The sequence below is a fragment of the Lolium perenne genome, chromosome 7 (genome assembly GCF_019359855.2).
Source record: "Lolium perenne isolate Kyuss_39 chromosome 7, Kyuss_2.0, whole genome shotgun sequence".
NCBI classification, from domain to species: Eukaryota; Viridiplantae; Streptophyta; class Magnoliopsida; order Poales; family Poaceae; genus Lolium; species Lolium perenne.
Genome location: NC_067250.2, coordinates 189,955,129 through 189,974,879, shown reverse-complemented (window position 1 = coordinate 189,974,879; position 19,751 = coordinate 189,955,129). Strand labels below are relative to the sequence as shown.

Genomic DNA, 19,751 nt, shown 5'->3' with positions numbered 1-19,751 from the left:
GATTTTTTCACTTTTATATAGCCTAGATACAGGAAATTTCTCAGTGTGATTTTGCATGATTGTAAGATACATCATGGACTGTTATAAACGCGACAAGCTCGTTCCGCTCATTAGAAGTGAGTCTCCTTTTAATGTGTATTTGGATCACAATATAACATGGACTAAAACAGCATCTTTTTTAAACTTGTACTAGATACAATTTTCATATTTTTTGAAAAATAAATGGAGGTATCATCCCACCACGCCCATCTCATCCGAGCTGGCAAAGCACATGGGGCTGAGAGTCTGATACCGGCGGAGCCGCAGACAGAGAAACGGAAGCCACGGCCACCCCTGTTTTGGCTTCCTTCCCCAAGAAAAAAACAATCCTTCTTCTTTCCCCACTTGCACTCCAAGCCAGCCTTAAGAGCATCTCCACTCGTCTCCCCACAGAGCCCCCACGGCCACTTTTTTTCATCCGGACGGCGAAAAACGGCCCAGTCAGGTCCCCGGTTCCTCGTTTTGGTCCGGATTTGAGCCTATTTTCGTCCGGACTCCCCATGCCATCCTCGGTTTCCCGGGGGTCTCCGGGGGACTCCGGATGAAGCTAAACCAACCGCCCACGCCCACGTGTCTCCTCTTTCGTCCGGATTCCCCGAGCCATCCTCTTTTTCCCCGAGAAACGCCGCTTGGGGAGCACACGACTGGAAAACTACTCCTCCCCACGCCAAATCTTCCTCCAATCCGGACGAAAATTTCGCCGGATTCGGGCGTGGGGAGCGCCAACGAGTGGGGATGCTCTAATTACTCGCAGGTTCTCCCGTACCAGCATATATATAGCTCTCGCCCACCGTCGTTCCTTACCAACATCAAATTTACGAACAGCCTGCCAAGTAGAAACAGCGAACAAACAGCGATCCATCTTTCTCTTCGAGTTCTTGGAACTAGCGACCGACCGACAGGCAAGGCATGGCGAGTTTGGCGACAGCCGGGAAGGTGATCAAGTGCAAAGGTTTGTTCTCGAAACAGTTTCATCAGATTTTGATTAAAGAAACTCTGGAGTTGTTGTTTGAGTAAGGGGCTTGTTGGTTCTTGCAGCGGCTGTGGCATGGGAGGCCGGGAAGCCGCTGTCGATCGAGGAGGTGGAGGTGGCGCCGCCGCAGGCCATGGAGGTGCGCGTCAAGATCCTGTACACTGCCCTCTGCCACACCGACGTCTACTTCTGGGAAGCCAAGGTTTTATATCCACAACTCACAAACTAATAGCTCTCTGTTTTTTTCTTCCAGTCGGGTAATGGTGACACCTAGAGTAGTGGATCAGTAACTAATTAACAAGGTGATTGATGTTCTACTTGGATTTGTGCAGGGACAAACTCCTGTTTTCCCTAGGATCTTAGGCCATGAAGCTGGAGGGTATGCCTCTCTGTCCCTGTCTCTGTCTTTTTTCCCTTGCAGTTTTGTTAATTACGTCGTGGAATCTTGACTATGATGTTGGCTTCTAATTATAGTAATTCAGAATTCTGATTTGCCAGTAGTATTAGATTCATAACTATATACAGCAAGTGGTCATATTTTATTGCCAAAGGATTAAGTATATCATGGGACAGCATCTTCTGTGGCACTAGCTCACATAAAGTGCTTTGTAGATTTTTTGCAATTTTTTTGTAGAATAATATGGTCTACTCTAACCATCATGTTCTTCATGTTCCTGTTCTCCTAATTCTTTCATTACTATATGATCGTTCCTGAAAAAAAGATCAGTAACATAACTACATCCTTTGGAAGTTGCCAATTTTATCCATCATATTATTGAATATTAGTATCTTTCCTCTTCATAGTTTATCTTTATAGTAACTCTTTTCTTATAATTACTTCTTTCAAACAGTATTGTTGAGAGCGTGGGAGAGGGTGTGACAGAACTAGTGCCAGGTGACCATGTCCTCCCTGTGTTTACTGGAGAGTGCAAAGAGTGTGCACACTGCAAATCAGAGGAGAGCAACTTGTGTGACCTCCTCAGGATCAACGTGGATCGTGGAGTGATGATCGGTGACGGGCAGTCCCGCTTCACCATCGATGGAAAACCGATCTTCCACTTTGTCGGGACCTCAACCTTCAGTGAGTACACCGTGATTCATGTAGGGTGCCTTGCCAAGATCAACCCTGAGGCTCCCCTCGACAAAGTTTGTGTTCTCAGCTGTGGTATCTCAACTGGTAAGAAGAGATGGCTCCTCACGCCATTTTTTCCAACTGAAACACTGTGTTTAGGATGCCTCGGTTAGTTACTGAAATGTCATGTTTCTTCAGGTCTTGGTGCGACCCTCAATGTCGCAAAACCGAAAAAGGGTTCGACAGTGGCGATTTTCGGACTTGGAGCTGTAGGCCTTGCTGTAAGTGACACTGATAAATACCTTCAACAACGTACTGCAGGTTGATGACAATTATGCCCTGTAACCATGACTAATTATTATGTGTTTCTTACTTGATTAGGCCATGGAAGGTGCTAGGATGGCTGGCGCATCAAGGATCATTGGAGTGGACTTGAACCCTGCAAAATATGAACAAGGTACAGTCTGCCTCTGCCCCATGGAAACACAAAGGATATCTTAGTAAATGTTGTTGGATAGCACACTGAACAAAGCTAACAACATGTCTATTATTATTTTTTCCAGCTAAGAAATTTGGATGCACAGACTTTGTGAACCCAAAGGACTACACCAAGCCAGTGCAAGAGGTCTGTTAATTTCTTTGCCTCAGTCAATATACATCTATTGATATCTCCCTATGCTCATGGCATGCATAAAATTTGTGTGAAATGCTCACTGTTCAATGGTGCCCCCAGGTGCTTGTGGAAATGACCAATGGTGGTCTGGATCGGGCCGTGGAGTGCACTGGCCACATCGATGCCATGATCGCCGCCTTTGAATGCGTACACGATGTATGTAAAATAATTCTCAGCACTTAATAACATGTACTGTACTCATATGATTCTTCTGAGCAATATCTCTTTCTGCTCTAAACTGAATATCCTGAATGTGGTGGATGCAGGGGTGGGGCGTGGCGGTGCTGGTAGGCGTCCCCCACAAGGAGGCCGTGTTCAAGACCCACCCCATGAACTTCCTGAACGAGAGGACACTCAAGGGAACCTTCTTCGGCAATTACAAGCCACGCACGGACCTTCCCGAAGTCGTCGAGATGTACATGAGGAAGGAGCTTGATCTGGAGAAGTTCATCACGCACAGCGTGCCCTTCTCGCAGATCAACACGGCGTTCGACCTCATGCTCAAGGGGGAGGGCCTGCGCTGCGTCATGAGGATGGACGAGTAGATTTGGTGCTTCGACGTATATCTCTTTGCTTTAAAGATTTGGTGGTGCTTCACAAGCAAAAGAGGGGAAATAGTACAAGAAGATTTTCCATTTGAGTAATAATAATGTACTAGTCGTCATATGTTTTAGTTCTATGGACACACAAAACGAACAGCTCTGCCTTTGTGTACACGATTTGGTAGTTTCAATTGTGTCATCGGCAAATTCCAGTTAACATGTTAATTCCAAATATTCTGCAACAGTAATGACAGTCTGCAGTTTCTGTGTTAACACTGGCACCTTCCAGTGCAAATTAGGTCTGCCATCTTCTCTTAGTTTTTTGTTTGCAAAGTGCCAATTTTCTGGAGTTGTGGACCTTTCCATCAGGAAGAAGGAATAAAGATATCCTCCATATATTCCTAGTTTTAGACAAGAGACAAGAATAAACTGCAATCACACACAACACACAAGGGGGCAACAGAGACAGCTAGAGACACTTAAGATGTACAAGGAGACATCATATACGTACTCATTATTATCTTGGCATACATATAAACCGTCAGACATAAGACATGGACGTAACTCTCATAAGAGACTGCTACACAAAATTACATGAGTTAACATAAGCCTCGCCACCTGGAAACCAACCAGCGTCTGAGGCCATGTTTAGGGGTCCGCAGATATCGACCAAGGCACGAACACAGGCAGGTTAGGCTTGTGCGCCATCAGCCTCTTGGAAGGGGTTTTTGATCTCCTCCGTTCCCTCGGTTGGTGACACGAGCATCACCGCTGTACCTCTGCAGACCTGCAATTAACAGGCGTTAGCGAATGCTTCAGTTGCTGCTCTGTTGCAGATATAGTTGATAAATAGATTTCAAGGATGTGACCATGCAGCACTTCAGTCCCCCGAAAAAGAATTAAGAAGGACGAAATTCACTACTCTTGGAAGTACAATCGCCAAACCAATAGAGGAGCGATGTAAACTTACAATGAGACCAAGCTGCCTGGTTTTCGCCGACAGTTTCAGCGGGTCATCTTGCTCTACAAAGTAAGATGACACAGGTGTAATTTGAGATTCATTAGACTTGGAAAAAAGACAAGATAAGGTTGTCCTCATCTTTACAAGTGCACGGCAATTAGATATTATGTTTAGATTGACAAATGCAGATAGCAGTTATGGTATTTTTTGTTTCCTCATTTGTTCGGTTGCGTTAGTAGTAAGCTTTTGTATGGTAGTCCATAGAAACCAAGCTCCAAACAGAAGACATACTTTGTAAAAAAAATTTGGAGGGTAGGAGATGCGATCAAATTAAAATATGCAGCATGTTTGAGTAGTACCTCTCTCAAACTCAATTGCTTCATCAAGCACCAAGTTGAGAAGCTGGTCATAGCCCTTCAAAGTTCCTGTAACTGCAGGTGTACAGATGCCAAAGTCAGCCTGTTTGCGTTGTGTTGGACAAACTGCAAGATAGCAAATATTTTCTGCCAAAGGTTGACTAATGCCAAGTCCCAGCCTGTGGTGCGTTGCCTTTTAGGAAAATGGAGCCATTTTAGGTCCATGCATATTGGACCAACAACCAAGAGACACAACATAGAGACTACTCCTCATTTAACAAAGTATGCATACCGCCACTAGTACCAAATCCTGGGAAATGATAACTGATGCAACTAAAACCAAGTCATTTTCACCATTCATCCTGCCTAAGAAGATTACAATTCAGTTCTTTTCCCAGGAATGATCTCAGAAAAGAACAGGTTGAAGTCATTCTCCAGTCCCCAACCAGTTATTTTTTTTTTGAAACAAGGCAAGACTTGCCATTTTCATTGATAAAGAAGAAGGCGGCCGATTTATTAACGGGAAAACCGGCCAAAAACCGATACAAATGCACCAAAAACGTCATGGGAGATGACAAAATTGGGCACAAACCCCCGACCGACCTGGCCAAATGCCAACAGTCGACCACACACGCCCACGAGAGACAGCTCCGACTTGGCCGTCGAGCATCACAAGAGAACTATGCTGGGCTTGCGCCGACCGAATCATCCTCCACAACACCGGTTGCTGGTCATCGTTGCCGCAGGGGCACCCTCCACCGCAGCTCCGACTCCACAGCTCCACAACGAAGCACGAGAAGACCCGTCGGACACGCCGGTAACCGACTATCAAGCCCAAGCCGCGACCCAAACTCTGCTTGACGCCTCATCGTTGCCAAACTGCCCGTAGCGCCCCCAGCAAGGCAACTCATCAACCATCCATCCTCGAGTCCCCAGGACGAAGCCCACTCCGAGACAATGCCCTCAACAGGGAGAGAGACACAGAAGCGCCTCCATCGTCCGATCCCAAGGATCTGAGGTTTCCCTCCGGAGTGCGTAACTCCGTGGTGACGAGAGGAGTCCTGAACGACGCTTCCAAGAAAGTCAACGGCACCCACAGGTGTCGCCGTCGCCAGTCCGGACCAAAGCCCGGGACAAGGATTTCTCCTAGGATCCTTCACCTCGAACCACCCGAGCTGCCAGACGACGACCTGCAACCGCACATCCGCAACCAAGAGCGCCACAACACCGCCTCCCTGCCGCTGCCAAGCACCAACAGATCCAAGATGGATCGATCTGGGCCAGCAGCACAACCGCCCAAGCCACCACCTCTCCAACCGACGACGCCGCAGCCGCCGCACCGCCGGCCTGGCCAGACGCAGGGATTGGAGCTTGGAGCTCCAGATCCGCCACGATGGAGGCTCCACTGGGCCGGCCAGCAGCGACGCCACCCCCGTGGCCGAAGATGCCGGCCACCATCCACGGGGATGCGCCGCAGCACATCACCGCGGCCCCCACCCGAGCTCCCGCCGCCGAAGCGCCGTCGGCTCGTCCGGGGCCGCCGCCCCGGCCTCCACGCGCCAGTCGGCCCGCCGCCGCCTCACCCGGCAGAGCCAGCCACCAGCGCCGCGCGAGAGAGAGATCCCACCACCTTCGGCGGCGAGGCCCGCCGCCGCCGCGGCAGAGGCCGGCGGCAGCGGCGGCGGAAGGACACGGAGGGGGGGCGCGGGGTTGGGGGCTAGGGTTTCCCCCTGGCGCCGCGTGAGGAGCGACGCGAGGGGGTCGGTGTGATCCCGTCCCCAACCAGTTATCTCGCTGAAGGAGTCAATTACCTTGGTTTTAGTTATGAATGTAACATTATTCACTAGGATCATTTGGCAAATTAACAATCAGATGAAGCTCCAGAGGAAGTTCTATGCACATCTAATGATCGATCTAATCTAAACAAAAGTCGAATTACTAACCCATTAGCCAACAAACTTGCAATGAGCTCGTCGGTGAACAGATAAATAGCATGAACCAATTTGGAGGGGATTGTCCTGGACGCGAACAGGGATTAATTTGCGAAGGGATTAAAGCGACGGACCTTGCCTGCCGCCGGTGAGCTTGACCTGGACGCCCTTGTCGACGAACTTGGCCAGGTCCAGCACCGTCTCCTTGCGCCCCGACTGCACAAGCAGGAAAAGAACTCACTCGAATTAGATGTATCCAAATTCCAACCTTCCATTAGCGAACGGGGAGATCGATCGATTCGATCCGAGCTTTACTCACCATCGCGAACCAGCTCGCTCGCTCCAAAACTAACCACCACGAACCAATCAACCAGCGAAACCTTCAAGGAAGAGACCAAACCATAAGACGGTCAGAACATCGCCCGGCGCAGGAGAGGGATGCTTCGGCGGCGATGGCTCACCGGCGTAGGGAGGGAGGCGGCCGCCGATGCAGGTGTTTCCTTCTGCTTTTCTGTTCTGTTTTCTTTTTCTCTGTCTTCTTATTGTTTTTTTCCTCTAAAAGTGCTGGGCCTGTTCTCTGGGCCGAGGTCCGCGTTAGCGGCCCATGTCGTGTCTCGTGTGGCTTCTCTTGCACTCTTCTCTCTTCCTTCCAAAGGACGCTAACGATCGATCCACCCCCTAGCTTCAGCCACTCGATTGACGCCACTACACTCCCTCCCACTTCTCTGCCTCCTCAGTTTTAGGTAACTGGTTAGATACGCAGAGGACCACCTCACCTCACAGATCGGAAAGATATGAATCGATTGATCCACAGCCATGAGCTGATGACGCTGCGCTAGCTCTAGCCAGCTGCACGGACGGACGGAAGCAATCAAGCAAATCTGGAATGTGAGTTCGTATAGTCACTCTACTGGATTGATTTTGCTTTTCTTCGTCGTCCTCTTGAACTCTTTTCTAGCTCAAGATTGACCGTGGCCCTGAAAACAGAGGATCCGCAAATGTTTGTGTGCGAATTTAGGGTTCTTTTGTATATCAGTCCGTGTTCTAGTGTACAGAAATGTGAATGCATGGTGATGGTGACATTCAGTTTGCTACGCACAGACGAGTATGAAGTATCAGTTAGTAATAGACTACATGCATGATGGGATCTAGCAGGAACGGGGGCGTCCCGCAAATCAGTACCTAAGAAAGCAAGGTTCTTGCTCTGTCCCTGAAAGGAAAAGAAACGTTTTTGGAGCTGCCTGCATGTAAAGATAGATGCAGTTCTCCATGTCTAGGATATCCACCAAGTCTAAGATTACAATGCATGCATGGTTAAGAGACGGTTCTACATTTGTGCATGCATGTAGGCTAAACATTTGCATGCTCGGGGGTCCTTGTTTACCTTGACATGTAGATACAATTATATAGGAGGTTGGCTGTAACATATGTGCAATATGTGTATGCACAAATGCTGCAAAATGGAAATGTACTCACAAAAAAAGAAAAGGAAATGTGGTACTGCTGTCGGTTCTCACACTGATCAGTGTCACTCATCATTGCATGTGCCGTTCACTTCATGTGGTTATATCAAACTAATTTGATCTACGTACTGGCCTTGCACCCACAGAAAAGGTAATCCCGATTAATAGCTATCGCCTATTGATACAATGCCATTTTGCCATTTTCGCATGTGCCATATGACACGTGTGTGCGGCTGTATGCATCATTTTGATGCAGGCTGGGGTGTGAAAAAATAAATATTGAGCCCTTTAGGCAACCCTCCAAACAGCGATAGGAAAACGCTCTCGCGACTCGCGACCCGCGCCGCCCCCCGCGGCGGCCGGGCCGCGCCTTCCCTCCGGCTTCCTCTAGCTCTCTCTCGCGTTCTCCCCTGCCGCCGCCGCCGGCCTGAGCCGCCGGGCCTTGCCTGTGCGGTGCCGGTGGTGGCGGGGGTGGCTCTACCCGCGGCGCAGCAGAGGTGCGGGGATCTCGAGCCGGCGGCGGTGTTCTTCGGCGGGCGATGGTCCGGCGCGGCGGCGTGATTTCCGTTCATCGGGTGGGAGGAGGAGCGGCGGCGCGGTCCTTGGTGGCGGAGCGAGGCCGGCGGCCGGGATGCAGGGCCTGCTAGGCCCAGATCTGGGCCCAGGCGGGGCCCGGAGGGGCTGGGCGGGCTGCCGCGTCTGGCTCGCCGGCGGAGCTCCCTGGAGGCGGAGTAGTCGCGGTGGTGGTGGCTGGGTGTCGGCGGCGCTCCGGCCGGCCTGCTGCAGCTCGGCAGTGGGGACTTTACGGGCCTTTTTGGGCCCGGCCGGGCCAGCTGGGCCTGGTTTGACCTCGCTGCCATGTCCGGTCGGCTACCGCCAAGGCGGTGGAGGTAGTTCCCTCCCGCACGGCTGAGGTGCTGTGACCCCCGGCCCGGCTACTGCTATTCTCTACGTCCAGGCCCTGCTCCGGTGACCACAGCGAGATGGCGATGATGGCTTCAAGACCGCGGTGGCGTGTGCTGGTGGGCGGAAGTTAGGTGGAGCACATCGAAGCTTTCGGGGTTGTGGGTTTGGTGGGCGGGAGAAATCCTTGTCGGCATGCCCGACACCGACGCGGAGACGCCTGCGGGTGTTGCCCTGCCTTCTTGAAGGGCGTCGGGTGTACCTCCTCCCCAATCCCTTCCGCGTATCGGGGGAAACCCTAGGACTAGTCCGGGCAGCAGCGGCATCGTCGTCGCTTTCCTTGTTGAAGGTGTTGTTTGATACGCGGGGCTTCGGTAGGCTAGGTGTGTGGTGGAACTACTCGGAGGGCGCAGCGGTTGCGAGTCATCTTCGTTTTTGTCGAGCTGCCAACGTCGGCATTGTTTTCTCTTTTCTTTCTTTTCTGTTTCTTTGGACTTGGTTGTGCTGCAGTCCCAGCGTGCCTGTTGTATCGGTTGGTTGCTATATTAATATAGCGGGGCGAAAGCCTATTTCGAGGAGGAAAAAATAAATATTTTTGTATTATCCAAATCAATTTTATGGTGAGAAATTGGATTATATTTCAGCCTATTTAGGCACCAACTCTTTGAACCTAAGTTGACACCTTAGTACAAATCATTTATCTTTGTTACACTCTTTTTTCCCTCTATGGTGGGGCATTATTGTGCAAATGTAGTTTCACCCCACATGGATTTTCCAAGTAAAATCTAGTGACCTTATATTCTTTATTTGGCTTTTCATTTTCCCCGTCGATTTATATTAAAAATATCTTTGATTGGGTATGCCTATCCATTGACACTTAAATAATTCTTTCGTCGGGCTTGGTCGCAGGGTTTGTGTAGTTTCCCCTTGTTTTAAAATCACTATTACATGTTACCTATTGATCATCTAAGATGGTTATGAAAAGTTCATCAAGAATGAGACACATTTGTGGAGGTTCTTGAGAAGAATATTTATCCTAGATGGGTCTATTTTTGCATCACAAATAACTTCTACAATGATGAAGATTTTGGAGTGAAGTGTTGACTGCGATGGTATACTTTGAACCACCGCCACAATAAGCTTGTGATATCTTTGGATTTTTTTCTAACCCTCTCGGCAAGCGAACGTGCAAACCAACTAGACGGGGTGTGGTGTCTACATGGTGTTTAAACTTGACATCGGCCATGCGGCTATACACCGGCATGATAATTTGGATTGGTCACTCATAGCCGAGAGCTAGGGGATGGATGCTATCGATGAGGCGAGGGTGGGAGTGTATTCCGGGAGTGGTGGTATACCCAGGTTATGCTACTAGGAGTCAAAAGACACCCGGTAAAAATTGGTTTATTGGATATATATTTCAGTCATTTATAGTCTATGACACCTCAAATCTAGGTAAATAAAATTATGTGCCTACATTAGTCACACCGGGTCATTTTTGTTATAGGTTCGCCCTAGGAGACGTCCATCGACTATTTGTACCTTTTATGGGTGGCCATCGTTCAATGAAGACAGACATTTGTCTAATGCGGTAACACAACGATGTGCAATAGATATTGTGGCACACATTTTGTTGGTTCTCATCCTACTAAATCGTGTGGTGTGGTCCCACTTATTTGTCGTGCTACTTACTAGGGTTGTTCTTGTGTGGTCTGACGACATACCTTAGATCTAGGTGTCGATGCCACGGGTTTGGGATGCATGTGCATAGGTCCTTGGGCCACGGGCTAGCTCTTTGGGTTGGCCTCGTCGTTGCCTCGTGCTAATCTTGATTCGTGGTGCATGGTGGTCTCTAAAGCCAAGTAACCAACCAGGTTTTGGGGATTGAGTGATTATGGGTGATTTTAGGGATTTGTTGGAGTGCCTTTGTGGGGGTTGAAAGTAGGGAGGCAGTGGTGGTTGTGCGACTCCAGTCGAAAGCTAGTTCAACCTTGTCGGCATTATCGATGGCAGCACCTTCGAGCGTCACTTCATTCTTTGTGCCGTCATCAAGGAGCCCCATTTTGCTCACATCCCTTGTGTTCAAGTCCTCTAACTGAAAACCGAGATCATAATTTTTGGAACTCAATTAAAAGACGACGAACATCATCAATGTCCCTACCCTCTTTTCTAAGCAGTTCCTAATTGCATTATTAGCATCATGGCAGCAGATCTACCTTGGGCGTTCCATGGAAAGAAGATCATGGAGGATAGCTCTCGATGGATATGGATGACACCTCTTTGTGTATGTTGTGACCGACTGAGTTTATGGCAATATGTGGAAAACAATATCGGTTGGCGGTTCCGAGGCAATTCCGGCGGACCGGGGCGCTATCGACTATACCGAAGCGGGAGGGTTCCAATTTTTCCCATGTTAGCGGGGCTTTGTTGGGTTGTAGTATCATGTGCGCTCGTGTGGTTGTCAGTCAACCGTTGGTCATGATCGTGTCTTTCGTGGTCAGTTGTCGCCTATTCTTAGACTCACAATTATTTTCTTTCTATCAATACATTGAAACAGAAGCTTTGTATTTTTTTCGAAAAAAACATATGGTTGGTTGTAAGAAAAATGGCATTCAAGATTTCGAGGTAATTAAATACCAATTCACAAAGGTGCACTTTACAATACTACTAAAACTTATGGCCAATTTTATTGTACAACGCTCAGCTCCAAAATCGGTCCGCCGGACAAAATCTTGAACTATCAATGTTTGTTAAATTATCAGATTGGTTTGGATTTCTTCAAATAAGTTTTCACAGGTAAGTTGAGTAAGAAATATGATTTATCCAAACATCCCATAAGCAGGTAGCTGCGTACTTCGATATGCTAGTATACATTTTAGCTTCCAATATTGCATGCAAGCCTGCAATTTATTTTTGCTGATGAAATTAGCTTCTGCATGCACGGGCCCGCCTGTGTTCTTCATTCAGGGAGGCCGCAGCAGTAGTAGGAAGAGGAGGAGGAAGCAGCAGCACGCTGCGGATACTGGTAGCAACCGACTGCCACCTCGGCTATCTCGAGAAGGACGAGCTACGCAGGCCCGACTCCTTCGACACCTTCGAGGAGATCTTCTCACTGGCAGAGCAACATAAGGTAAACTAACTAATCAACGATCTTGCATTGCATGCATGATGTCTTTTGCAATGCATGTGTACGTGATTTACCATGGTTAATCTGCAGGTGGATTTTGTGCTTCTCGGTGGTAATCTGTTCCACGAGAACAATCCGTCGCGCTCGACGCTGGTGAAGACGATTGAGATCCTGAGGCGCTGCTGCCTGGGTGACCGGCCGGTGCAGTTTCAGGTGGTCAGTGATCAGGCAACGAGCCTGCAGAACTTGTACGCTCTTAATCCATCTCTCAACTTTGAACGCCATGTATTTTTTCTCTCGCTCAAACTAATGAAGTTGTTGCATGCATGCTTCAGGTTCGGTCGGGTGAATCACGAAGACCCAAACATCAACATCAGCTTGCCCGTGTTCACCATACATGGCGACCATGATGATCCTACAGGAGTGGTACAAATATCGATACCTAGTTCATATGGATTTTAAATTATATATATATGCTCATGATCATGTTTGAAAACAAAACATGTTCATTATTGAAAATGGAAAACTTTGAATCCAGTTTTGTTGAACGTTCTTTTTTGTTTTACCTTTTATTCTCCAATGGGTACCGCAGGATAACATGTCTGCAATAGATGTTCTTGCCTCGGCTGGTTTTGTGAATTATTTTGGAAAGGTGGATCTTGGCAGTTCTGATGTTGATGAAATATCACTTCATCCTATACTTATCAAAAAGGTATTTTCCTAGTTTCCACACTGTACATTGCCAATTATAATCAATTGTGTATGTTACGTTCCAGATGCTAATTCGTTCCGAAATGTGTGCTACTTCAGGCCGCAACATCTGTCGCACTATACGGCCTAGGGAATGTCAGGGATACAAGATTGAGAGAGATGTTTCAAGTATTAATTTCACTTTTAATGGAATTTGTTTAGCTAGAGTGGTTAATTAACTTTTTGGTGCTAGAAAATTACTTCTTATCTTCTTATATGTTGTTCAGACACCAGGTGCAATAAAGTGGATTAACCATGAAAGTCCAGAAGATATGCCATTATCTAACTGGTTCAACATTATGATTCTTCATCAGAACAGGTACATGATGTGATTGAACGGACACCAATACAATTTTGTATTCACTGGGTTTTATTCTACTTCATCTGCTACTGTGCTCCTTGGCTAGAAATTAAGTTTTTCTGAATTTCTGCAGGAGAACGGCGAGTCCTGACAATGGCATCACCGAATATCTTTTGCCACATTCTTTAGACTTGGTAATTTGGGGCCACGAGCATGAAAGCATTGCAGATCCACAGGTAACAAGAAACACAGCTGGTTCTTAATTGCAAATTTACAATTCAGTTTGATTAATGTTGTTCATTACTCACATATATTATTCAACTTCACCTCCCTTTTGATCAATCTATTCTTTATAGGAGGTTCCAGGTATAGGTTTTCACATCACACAACCAGGATCTACAATTACCACATCACTCACTAGTGCCGAAGCAACCCAAAAGCATGTGCTTTTGTTGGAAATAAAGGCAAGCACATATATATTGCTTCAACCTGCTGTATTGACCACCAACATGTCTAATTTCCTATGTTCCACTCAATAGGGAATGAAATACAGGCCAACTAAAATACCTTTGAAGACTGTTAGACCATTCGAATATGCTGAGGTACGTGAGCCACTCCATTCTTCATGCTTATTTCAGTATCAATCTCATCAAGGGAATGCCATTCAGGTTGTGTTAGAAGAACAAGAGGATGTTGACCCGAACGACGAACGGACGGTTCACGCACATTTGGATAAAGTTGTAGGTTTTTAACTCAAATTGCAATACAAGAGCAAGATGATCTTGTCTAGAAACTCTGTCCACATATTAATTATTAGAGCTGGTCGCAGTTGAGTTTCAATTGTTGGATCTTTATATTTAGTTTTGCTCTCCAGTTATCTACTTGTGTATACTGGATACTCAATAAGTTGTTAATTTCAGGTGGAAAATCTTATTGAGAAGAACAATAGAAAAACAGGCAGTGGATCAGAGCCCAAACTTCCACTTGTTAGGATAAAGGTAAATAAATCAGGTGCTCTTCAGATAATGTTGTCCAATTTTGCGTCCATGATTGTGAAATGAAAATTTTCATCTTCTTCTACAGGTGGACTACTCTGGGTTTTCGACTATAAACCCGCATCGGTTTGGTCAAAAGTATGTTGGGAAGGTACCTCAAGAACTATTATGGAACTTTCTAACATTGACGCATGTTAATACTACTTAGGTGGTCTATTATCATAGAACATTTAATTGTAGGTCGCAAATCCCCAAGACGTTATTGTTTTCTCAAGATCAGCGAAAAGACGTCAAAATACGCAAGGTGCATACTTGTGCTAATAAAATATGGCATTATTAGTATCCACCACTTGTGACTAATACAATTATAATGCAGAATTACAAATAATTCCCAGACTCTCCTTTTATATTGCAGTAAACACTGATGGTTCTGAACAGATTTATCCAACTGACCTTGATCAGTGCACAGTCGAAGATTTGGTTGCAGAGAGTAACGTGGTACTTAAACTTAACTTTTATTTGGAAAATTTCGTCCGATGTTATGACGGAGATATTTAATAGTGATGTTGCATTCTGGTCCAGGCCGTTTGTCCATGTTTAGCTTTAGTTGATGCATGTCATTTTGAGGACGCTGAACATGAAAGATAGGATCATAGAAGGCAGATTGACAATTCTGACTTGAAATTTGTAGGTTTGTAGTACACCCAATAAAGTACATCAATACCATTTATTTTAATTTTTTTGGTTGAAAACAAAGAAGCATCCCCAGCCCCTTCACCGAGTGGCTCACGTAGCTCAATTACTTATATGCTCAAAATTTCTTGCATGTTTTTTCTATTTTTGTTGTGAATCACGAACTGCGTGAACACCTGAGTGTACAAAATCCATAGTTACGTTGATGCAACTATTTTATTCAAGATGAATCCTACCATAGTGTATTTAGGGTATGATATCTGGCTTATTCATTTTGTCCAGTAGCAAATCGGTGGTAACAAAACAATATTGCACTGTTTTGTCTTGCAGAAAACGCAGATTCTTCAAGTGAATGATCTGCAGACTGCCCTGCATGTTTTTGTCAAAAAGGATGATAATATGGCGTTTCACTCCTGCTTGCAGAAAAATACTGAAGATGCGAAAGTAAGAGACACTTCACACCACCAATATCTTCGTATAGTAGAGAGTGACCCTGGTGGTTTATACCCTTGTTATATATACTATCAGATCGTGCTTTGAGACTTACATGTTTATTGCTCTAACTCTCTGGCCTACAAATCAATTCATATGTTTGTTAGGTATTAAAAAGAAGAAATGATGATGTGCTAATTTTGGTTTTCGTCCCGCTATATTAATATAGCAGCCATACCGATACAAGAGTTCGGAACAAAAAAAAAAAGGTACAACATCACAAACATGCCCAAAGAGAAAATAAATGGAAGCAGTGGAAAAACGACGAAATGATGATGACCTGCCACTGATGCGCCCTCCATCATTGACCCACCACACTCCAAGCACTCCGAAGTGCCCCGTATCAAGCAACACCTTCAGGAAGGAAAACACCATCGACACGGCGTTGCTGCCCGGACCAGACCGGTCCTAGTGTTTCCCCCGATACATAGAGTACAGTGGGCAGGGGATTCCCACGACGCCCTCTAGGAAGGAATTGTGCCACTCGAAGGCGGCACCGCATCAGGGCCAGACAAGCTGACAGGGTTTCTCCCGCCCCCATCGACAAAAAAGCCCTGGCACAACCACCCAACTTCGCCATCCACCAGTATGCACCACCACGGTCTTGTAGTCGCCATCATCAGGCGGGTTCCTCCCGTGTGGTTGCGAGGCTTGTATTCCTAGCTCGTCGATGTCATGTGCCTCCATTACTCAAGCAACGAGTAACGGAGGCACACGACATCGACGAGCTAGGAATAGAAGCCTCGCAGCCACACGGGAGGAACCCACCTCCGCTGCCGAGAGGCAATCATTGGCCGACATAGCAGCGGGAGCACACCCGGCCCTGTCAGGCCCAGCCGAGCCCAGATGGGCCAGTGAAGCTCGGGCTGCCCTGCTGCAGAAGGCAGACCGTAGAGCCGTGGTTCCGGGATCCGGCCAAGTCGTTGCCACCACCATCAGGGAGCTCTTCCACATACAAGCTCTGGCCCACTTGAACCCATCTAGGCCTAGCCAAGCCCATCTGGGCTCGGGCCGCCCAGAGCCAGGGACGAGCCGCCGCCAGCACCCGCTGCAGCTGAACAATGCCATCGGGGGACAGCACCGCCGCCAGAAGCACCCAGCCGCGCCGGACCAGAGCTTCCCGAGGTGCACCAACTCCACGGAGGGAGAGGGCCCTACCCATCCTCTGCGACGTGGGGGAGAAAGGGCCGCAGCTGGCGGCGTCGCGTGACGTGTTTTTTCTCGCTTATGCGCTAGGTTTTGCAATGTAGACTTCATTGGTCTTGTTTTAGACATTTAGACATTATAGAGTTGATTTACTTAATTTCGCAAAAAAGTTGATTTAGTTAAGTGTGAAATAACACGTGCCAATAAAAAAGAAAAGAACACATGCAAATCTCAAAGCATGAATAGACTCTGAGACAACCACATATTACACACGTATAGTACAGTTACTCAATATACATATTAGATCTCAGGTAGTAATATAGAAAATAATCTTATTAATAAAAATATAACTAATAATCCTGACCAGACCATGAAATGAAAATTCTAAAGTTGGGGTTTCTTTGCTCAAAGGTTTTTCATATCAACTTTGGAGGATTAGAATTCTGTTCCTGTGTGGCTTGTTTAATTGATATGTAGGACTGAATCAAATTTTTCTAAGGATTTTTTTCCATCCACACAAATCCTTTGCAAAATGATTATTTTATTTGTCTTATGGTGCAATCAGATAAATTTTGGTGCAATTTGTTTTTACAAGGCTAGTTTTGGCATGACCCTAAACCTTATTTTTCTGTAGGGTTAGTTTTGGCATGATACTATTATCCTACATTTTTCATATTCCTGCACTGTTTGAAATCCTGTGAATCGAAGAGGTCATTCAATTTTGCAGAAGAAGTTGACCGATGGTTCTTCAGAATTTAAAAGCGGGGACAAAGAAAAGTTAGCACTTGAATTGGATCGGTGCATGCAGGTGTGTAAAAACTCTTTGCTCTTCAGTTACCAGCTAGCTGAACTGATATGCGATTTAATATGACGAGAAAGCAAATAACAAAATGAGACATGTAGTTAAAGGGGGATGACATTTGTTCCAGTATAACCTCCTCCCCTAAACTCAAGCACATCAAAGACTGAGATCGTTCCGTAAGTCTTTATAATTAAAATTATAGAGGCTACGAGGAAACGATCTTTGCCCTTGATAAGTTTGATTTTGGAGAGAGCTCGAAAGTAATAATATATAGTGGCATCCTTCTACCACACTGTAGGCATCAGCGAAGCAAGAAACTGGAAGCACACCGAGCTCGCAGAACCTTCCAGCCAGCATGGCGCTCAGCGCGTTCGAGGAACTGAAGTGCTCCTCGGATCACGTCGACCAAGACACCCACAACGACTCTGATGAGCTCATCGAGATATCGTCGGTATGTCTTCTTCTTCCGCAACAAATCGCGATGCAAGTACTCTCTCTGAATCATATTAATGACCACTTGTATGATTCCAAAAAAAAAAGCCACTAGTATGAATGTACCTAGAACTAAAATATATCTAGATAATCTATATTAGTGACGATCGAAGGAAGCAGTATCAACAGCTTAAGTCGGTCAGTTTTACAGTTTCCTGCCAGAGTATGGTAATGCTGAGCCAACACGCTGATTATGTTTTTCTTGTACATGGCCAAGGAGGATGAAGAGCGCCATCAGCTACCGAGGCCAGTGAAGCGCACGGCACTTGCTATGGTTGATGGCCCCGCATCATCTTCTTCCTCCAGCTGCAGTAGGAGGAAGACAGACCTGACTTCCTACCGCCGGATCCCACCGCCTAAGGAAGAAGAAGACGGCAGGGCCAAGAAACGCCGGTCTCCTCATGTGCGTGCCTCTTTGTGTTTAACTTCATGTCCTTTTCCATTGCTGCTCGTGACTCGTGAAACGTGATCGGTGGTCTGGTTATTTATCTCAAGGTTAAATTAATTTGGTCGTCGTCATCGACAATGCATGCATGCAGCAGGTTGCCGGGAGGTACGGGGCTGTAAGGAGGAACCGATGAGATGGATGCAAGAAGGCTCAAGGCAGCAACAATTTTCAGAAACTGTATTGTTTGGTTAAATCATTTTTTTTTTGAGAAACACAGTACAAACGTAGGCGCTCACATACACGCGCATACACTCACCCCTATGAACGCACACACGCACACCCTACCCCTATGAGCACCTCCGGAAGACCGAGCCGGCGGATTGGATCTTGAAATTGACGAAGTCGCCACAGGCGCCTCGCTATCGACGGGAACGTCGCCTCCCACTGAAAGAATATTCCGCCTTTATGAGACACACAGATGTCAAACCTGGGGTTTGAACTCTGGTGGGCTGGGGGTACAACCACCCTCCTAACCACCCAACCTCAGGTTGGTTCTCGGTTAAATCATTGATCGTACGGTGATGTGACTTGTCCTATTCTTATCTGAAAATTTAGATTCTGCACGATGATGTGACTTGTCCTATTCTTACCTGAAAATTTATTAGCTCGATGATGTTTTTTTATTGCAAAATGATAAGATTTGATCTATGATACGTAAAATTTTGATTTGCATTTTTTTTTCTTTGATGGGTCAACCGTGGGGGCAAATCCCCACCTGAATTTTTCTTTCATTAATTTAAAACACAGGCCAAAGACCGCGAACAAGTACATAGTGCCACGCAAAGCCTGACCACATCGGGAGAAAAATGCACACACGAAGCTAAACGAGCGCTTTTAGGGCATCGCAAACATTTAGCACACTACACTTCCACGCGGAATTTTGGAAAAAAAAAATCATTCATTCAAACATAATTTATATAAAATAAATAAAATAAAAAATTCTAAACCCTAACTCCCAACGCCGGAGGCGGCGACGCTGCCACCTAATCCTCTTCCTCGTTGGTGGTGAGGTCGACGAACGGGGGAGGTGTCCATGGCCCATGCTGCGCCCACACAGTGTGCATCAACGACATGTGCTGAGACGGAGGCGACATGTACTGCGGCGGAGGCGGCACCATCTGCCCTTCCCATGCGACCTGCAGTGGCGCGTGCGGGGGCAGTGGCGATGGCGGTGGCAGCGAGGCGATGTGCTCCGCCACCATGGCCATGAGCCCGACAACCTCGTTTAGCCCGTCCCATGACCACTTGGCTTCCTCCTCCGCCTTCAATTGCTTGATGGCTCGGGCGCTGCCGGCACAAGCGTCTCCTGCTTCACGCAGCAGTAGACGCGTCGTCCTCGTAGTCGTCAACGTCCTTCTACGCGCTCCGCATGACAAGGGATTAACTTGTCAATGCCTACAGATTGTAGACTAGGGTTTAGTTGAAAGTAGAGGGCAAGTAGATCTCGAGGGTTTCAGCCGGAAAAGTGCTCGACTATTAGAAAACTAGGGTTGTGTTGACAATGAAATCGATCGTTTCTTCGTCCCTCGACTCCCCCTTATATACGAGGCGGAGCTGAGGGTTTCGTGATACACAAGTTACAGAGTTCGGGA

General features: G+C 46.8%; 3 protein-coding genes across 4 annotated transcripts; 2 read left to right on the top strand and 1 right to left on the bottom strand.

The window, feature by feature from the left end:
* The first annotated feature begins 446 nt into the window (after positions 1-446).
* LOC127326240 (alcohol dehydrogenase 3) lies at positions 447-3,559 on the top strand. Its single transcript, XM_051353101.2, has 9 exons — positions 447-991; positions 1,078-1,214; positions 1,345-1,391; positions 1,864-2,189; positions 2,283-2,365; positions 2,466-2,541; positions 2,648-2,709; positions 2,818-2,913; positions 3,024-3,559. Exons 1-9 carry the CDS (start codon positions 949-951, stop codon positions 3,300-3,302), a joined length of 1,149 nt encoding a protein of 382 aa, XP_051209061.1. The 5' UTR covers positions 447-948; the 3' UTR covers positions 3,303-3,559.
* Positions 3,560-3,778: 219 nt separating this feature from the next.
* Positions 3,779-7,062, bottom strand: LOC127326277 (sm-like protein LSM7). Its single transcript, XM_071823961.1, has 6 exons — positions 7,009-7,062; positions 6,867-6,927; positions 6,682-6,763; positions 4,620-4,691; positions 4,270-4,322; positions 3,779-4,086 (listed from the first exon to the last, which is right to left on the bottom strand). Exons 2-6 carry the CDS (start codon positions 6,867-6,869, stop codon positions 3,991-3,993), a joined length of 306 nt encoding a protein of 101 aa, XP_071680062.1. The 5' UTR covers positions 6,870-6,927; positions 7,009-7,062; the 3' UTR covers positions 3,779-3,990.
* Positions 7,063-7,207: 145 nt separating this feature from the next.
* Positions 7,208-18,357, top strand: LOC127326239 (double-strand break repair protein MRE11). 2 transcript variants are annotated; one of them, XM_051353099.2, is made up of 20 exons: positions 7,208-7,435; positions 11,881-12,043; positions 12,131-12,288; positions 12,376-12,466; positions 12,633-12,752; positions 12,851-12,919; positions 13,018-13,109; positions 13,225-13,327; positions 13,448-13,555; positions 13,631-13,693; positions 13,760-13,831; positions 14,012-14,089; positions 14,175-14,237; positions 14,327-14,390; positions 14,502-14,584; positions 15,110-15,223; positions 17,145-17,225; positions 17,518-17,670; positions 17,929-18,114; positions 18,251-18,351. In XM_051353099.2, coding segments are annotated over exons 1-20 (1,905 nt in total). In that variant the 5' UTR covers positions 7,208-7,433; the 3' UTR covers positions 18,293-18,351. The 2 variants fall into 2 exon arrangements, with proteins under 2 accessions (XP_051209059.1, XP_051209060.1); XM_051353100.2 differs by having other exon boundaries at positions 7,209-7,435; positions 18,254-18,357.
* Positions 18,358-19,751: the final 1,394 nt, after the last annotated feature.

What these genes read in the sequence shown, in the direction of transcription:
- LOC127326240 (XM_051353101.2), top strand. Translation starts at nt 949, where the DNA reads ATGGCGAGTTTGGCGACAGCCGGGAAGGTGATCAAGTGCAAAG. An exon ending in GAAGGTGATCAAGTGCAAAG is followed by an intron (nt 992 to 1,077) that starts GTTTGTTCTCGA and finishes TGGTTCTTGCAG; the next exon opens with CGGCTGTGGCATGGGAGGCC. An exon ending in TTGGAGCTGTAGGCCTTGCT is followed by an intron (nt 2,366 to 2,465) that starts GTAAGTGACACT and finishes TTACTTGATTAG; the next exon opens with GCCATGGAAGGTGCTAGGAT.
- LOC127326277 (XM_071823961.1), bottom strand. An exon ending in GCTCACCGGCGGCAGGCAAG is followed by an intron (nt 4,692 to 6,681) that starts GTCCGTCGCTTT and finishes GTACACCTGCAG; the next exon opens with TTACAGGAACTTTGAAGGGC. An exon ending in AGCAATTGAGTTTGAGAGAG is followed by an intron (nt 4,323 to 4,619) that starts GTACTACTCAAA and finishes CTTACTTTGTAG; the next exon opens with AGCAAGATGACCCGCTGAAA.
- LOC127326239 (XM_051353099.2), top strand. An exon ending in AAAGCATTGCAGATCCACAG is followed by an intron (nt 13,328 to 13,447) that starts GTAACAAGAAAC and finishes TATTCTTTATAG; the next exon opens with GAGGTTCCAGGTATAGGTTT. An exon ending in AAGACGTCAAAATACGCAAG is followed by an intron (nt 14,391 to 14,501) that starts GTGCATACTTGT and finishes TTTATATTGCAG; the next exon opens with TAAACACTGATGGTTCTGAA.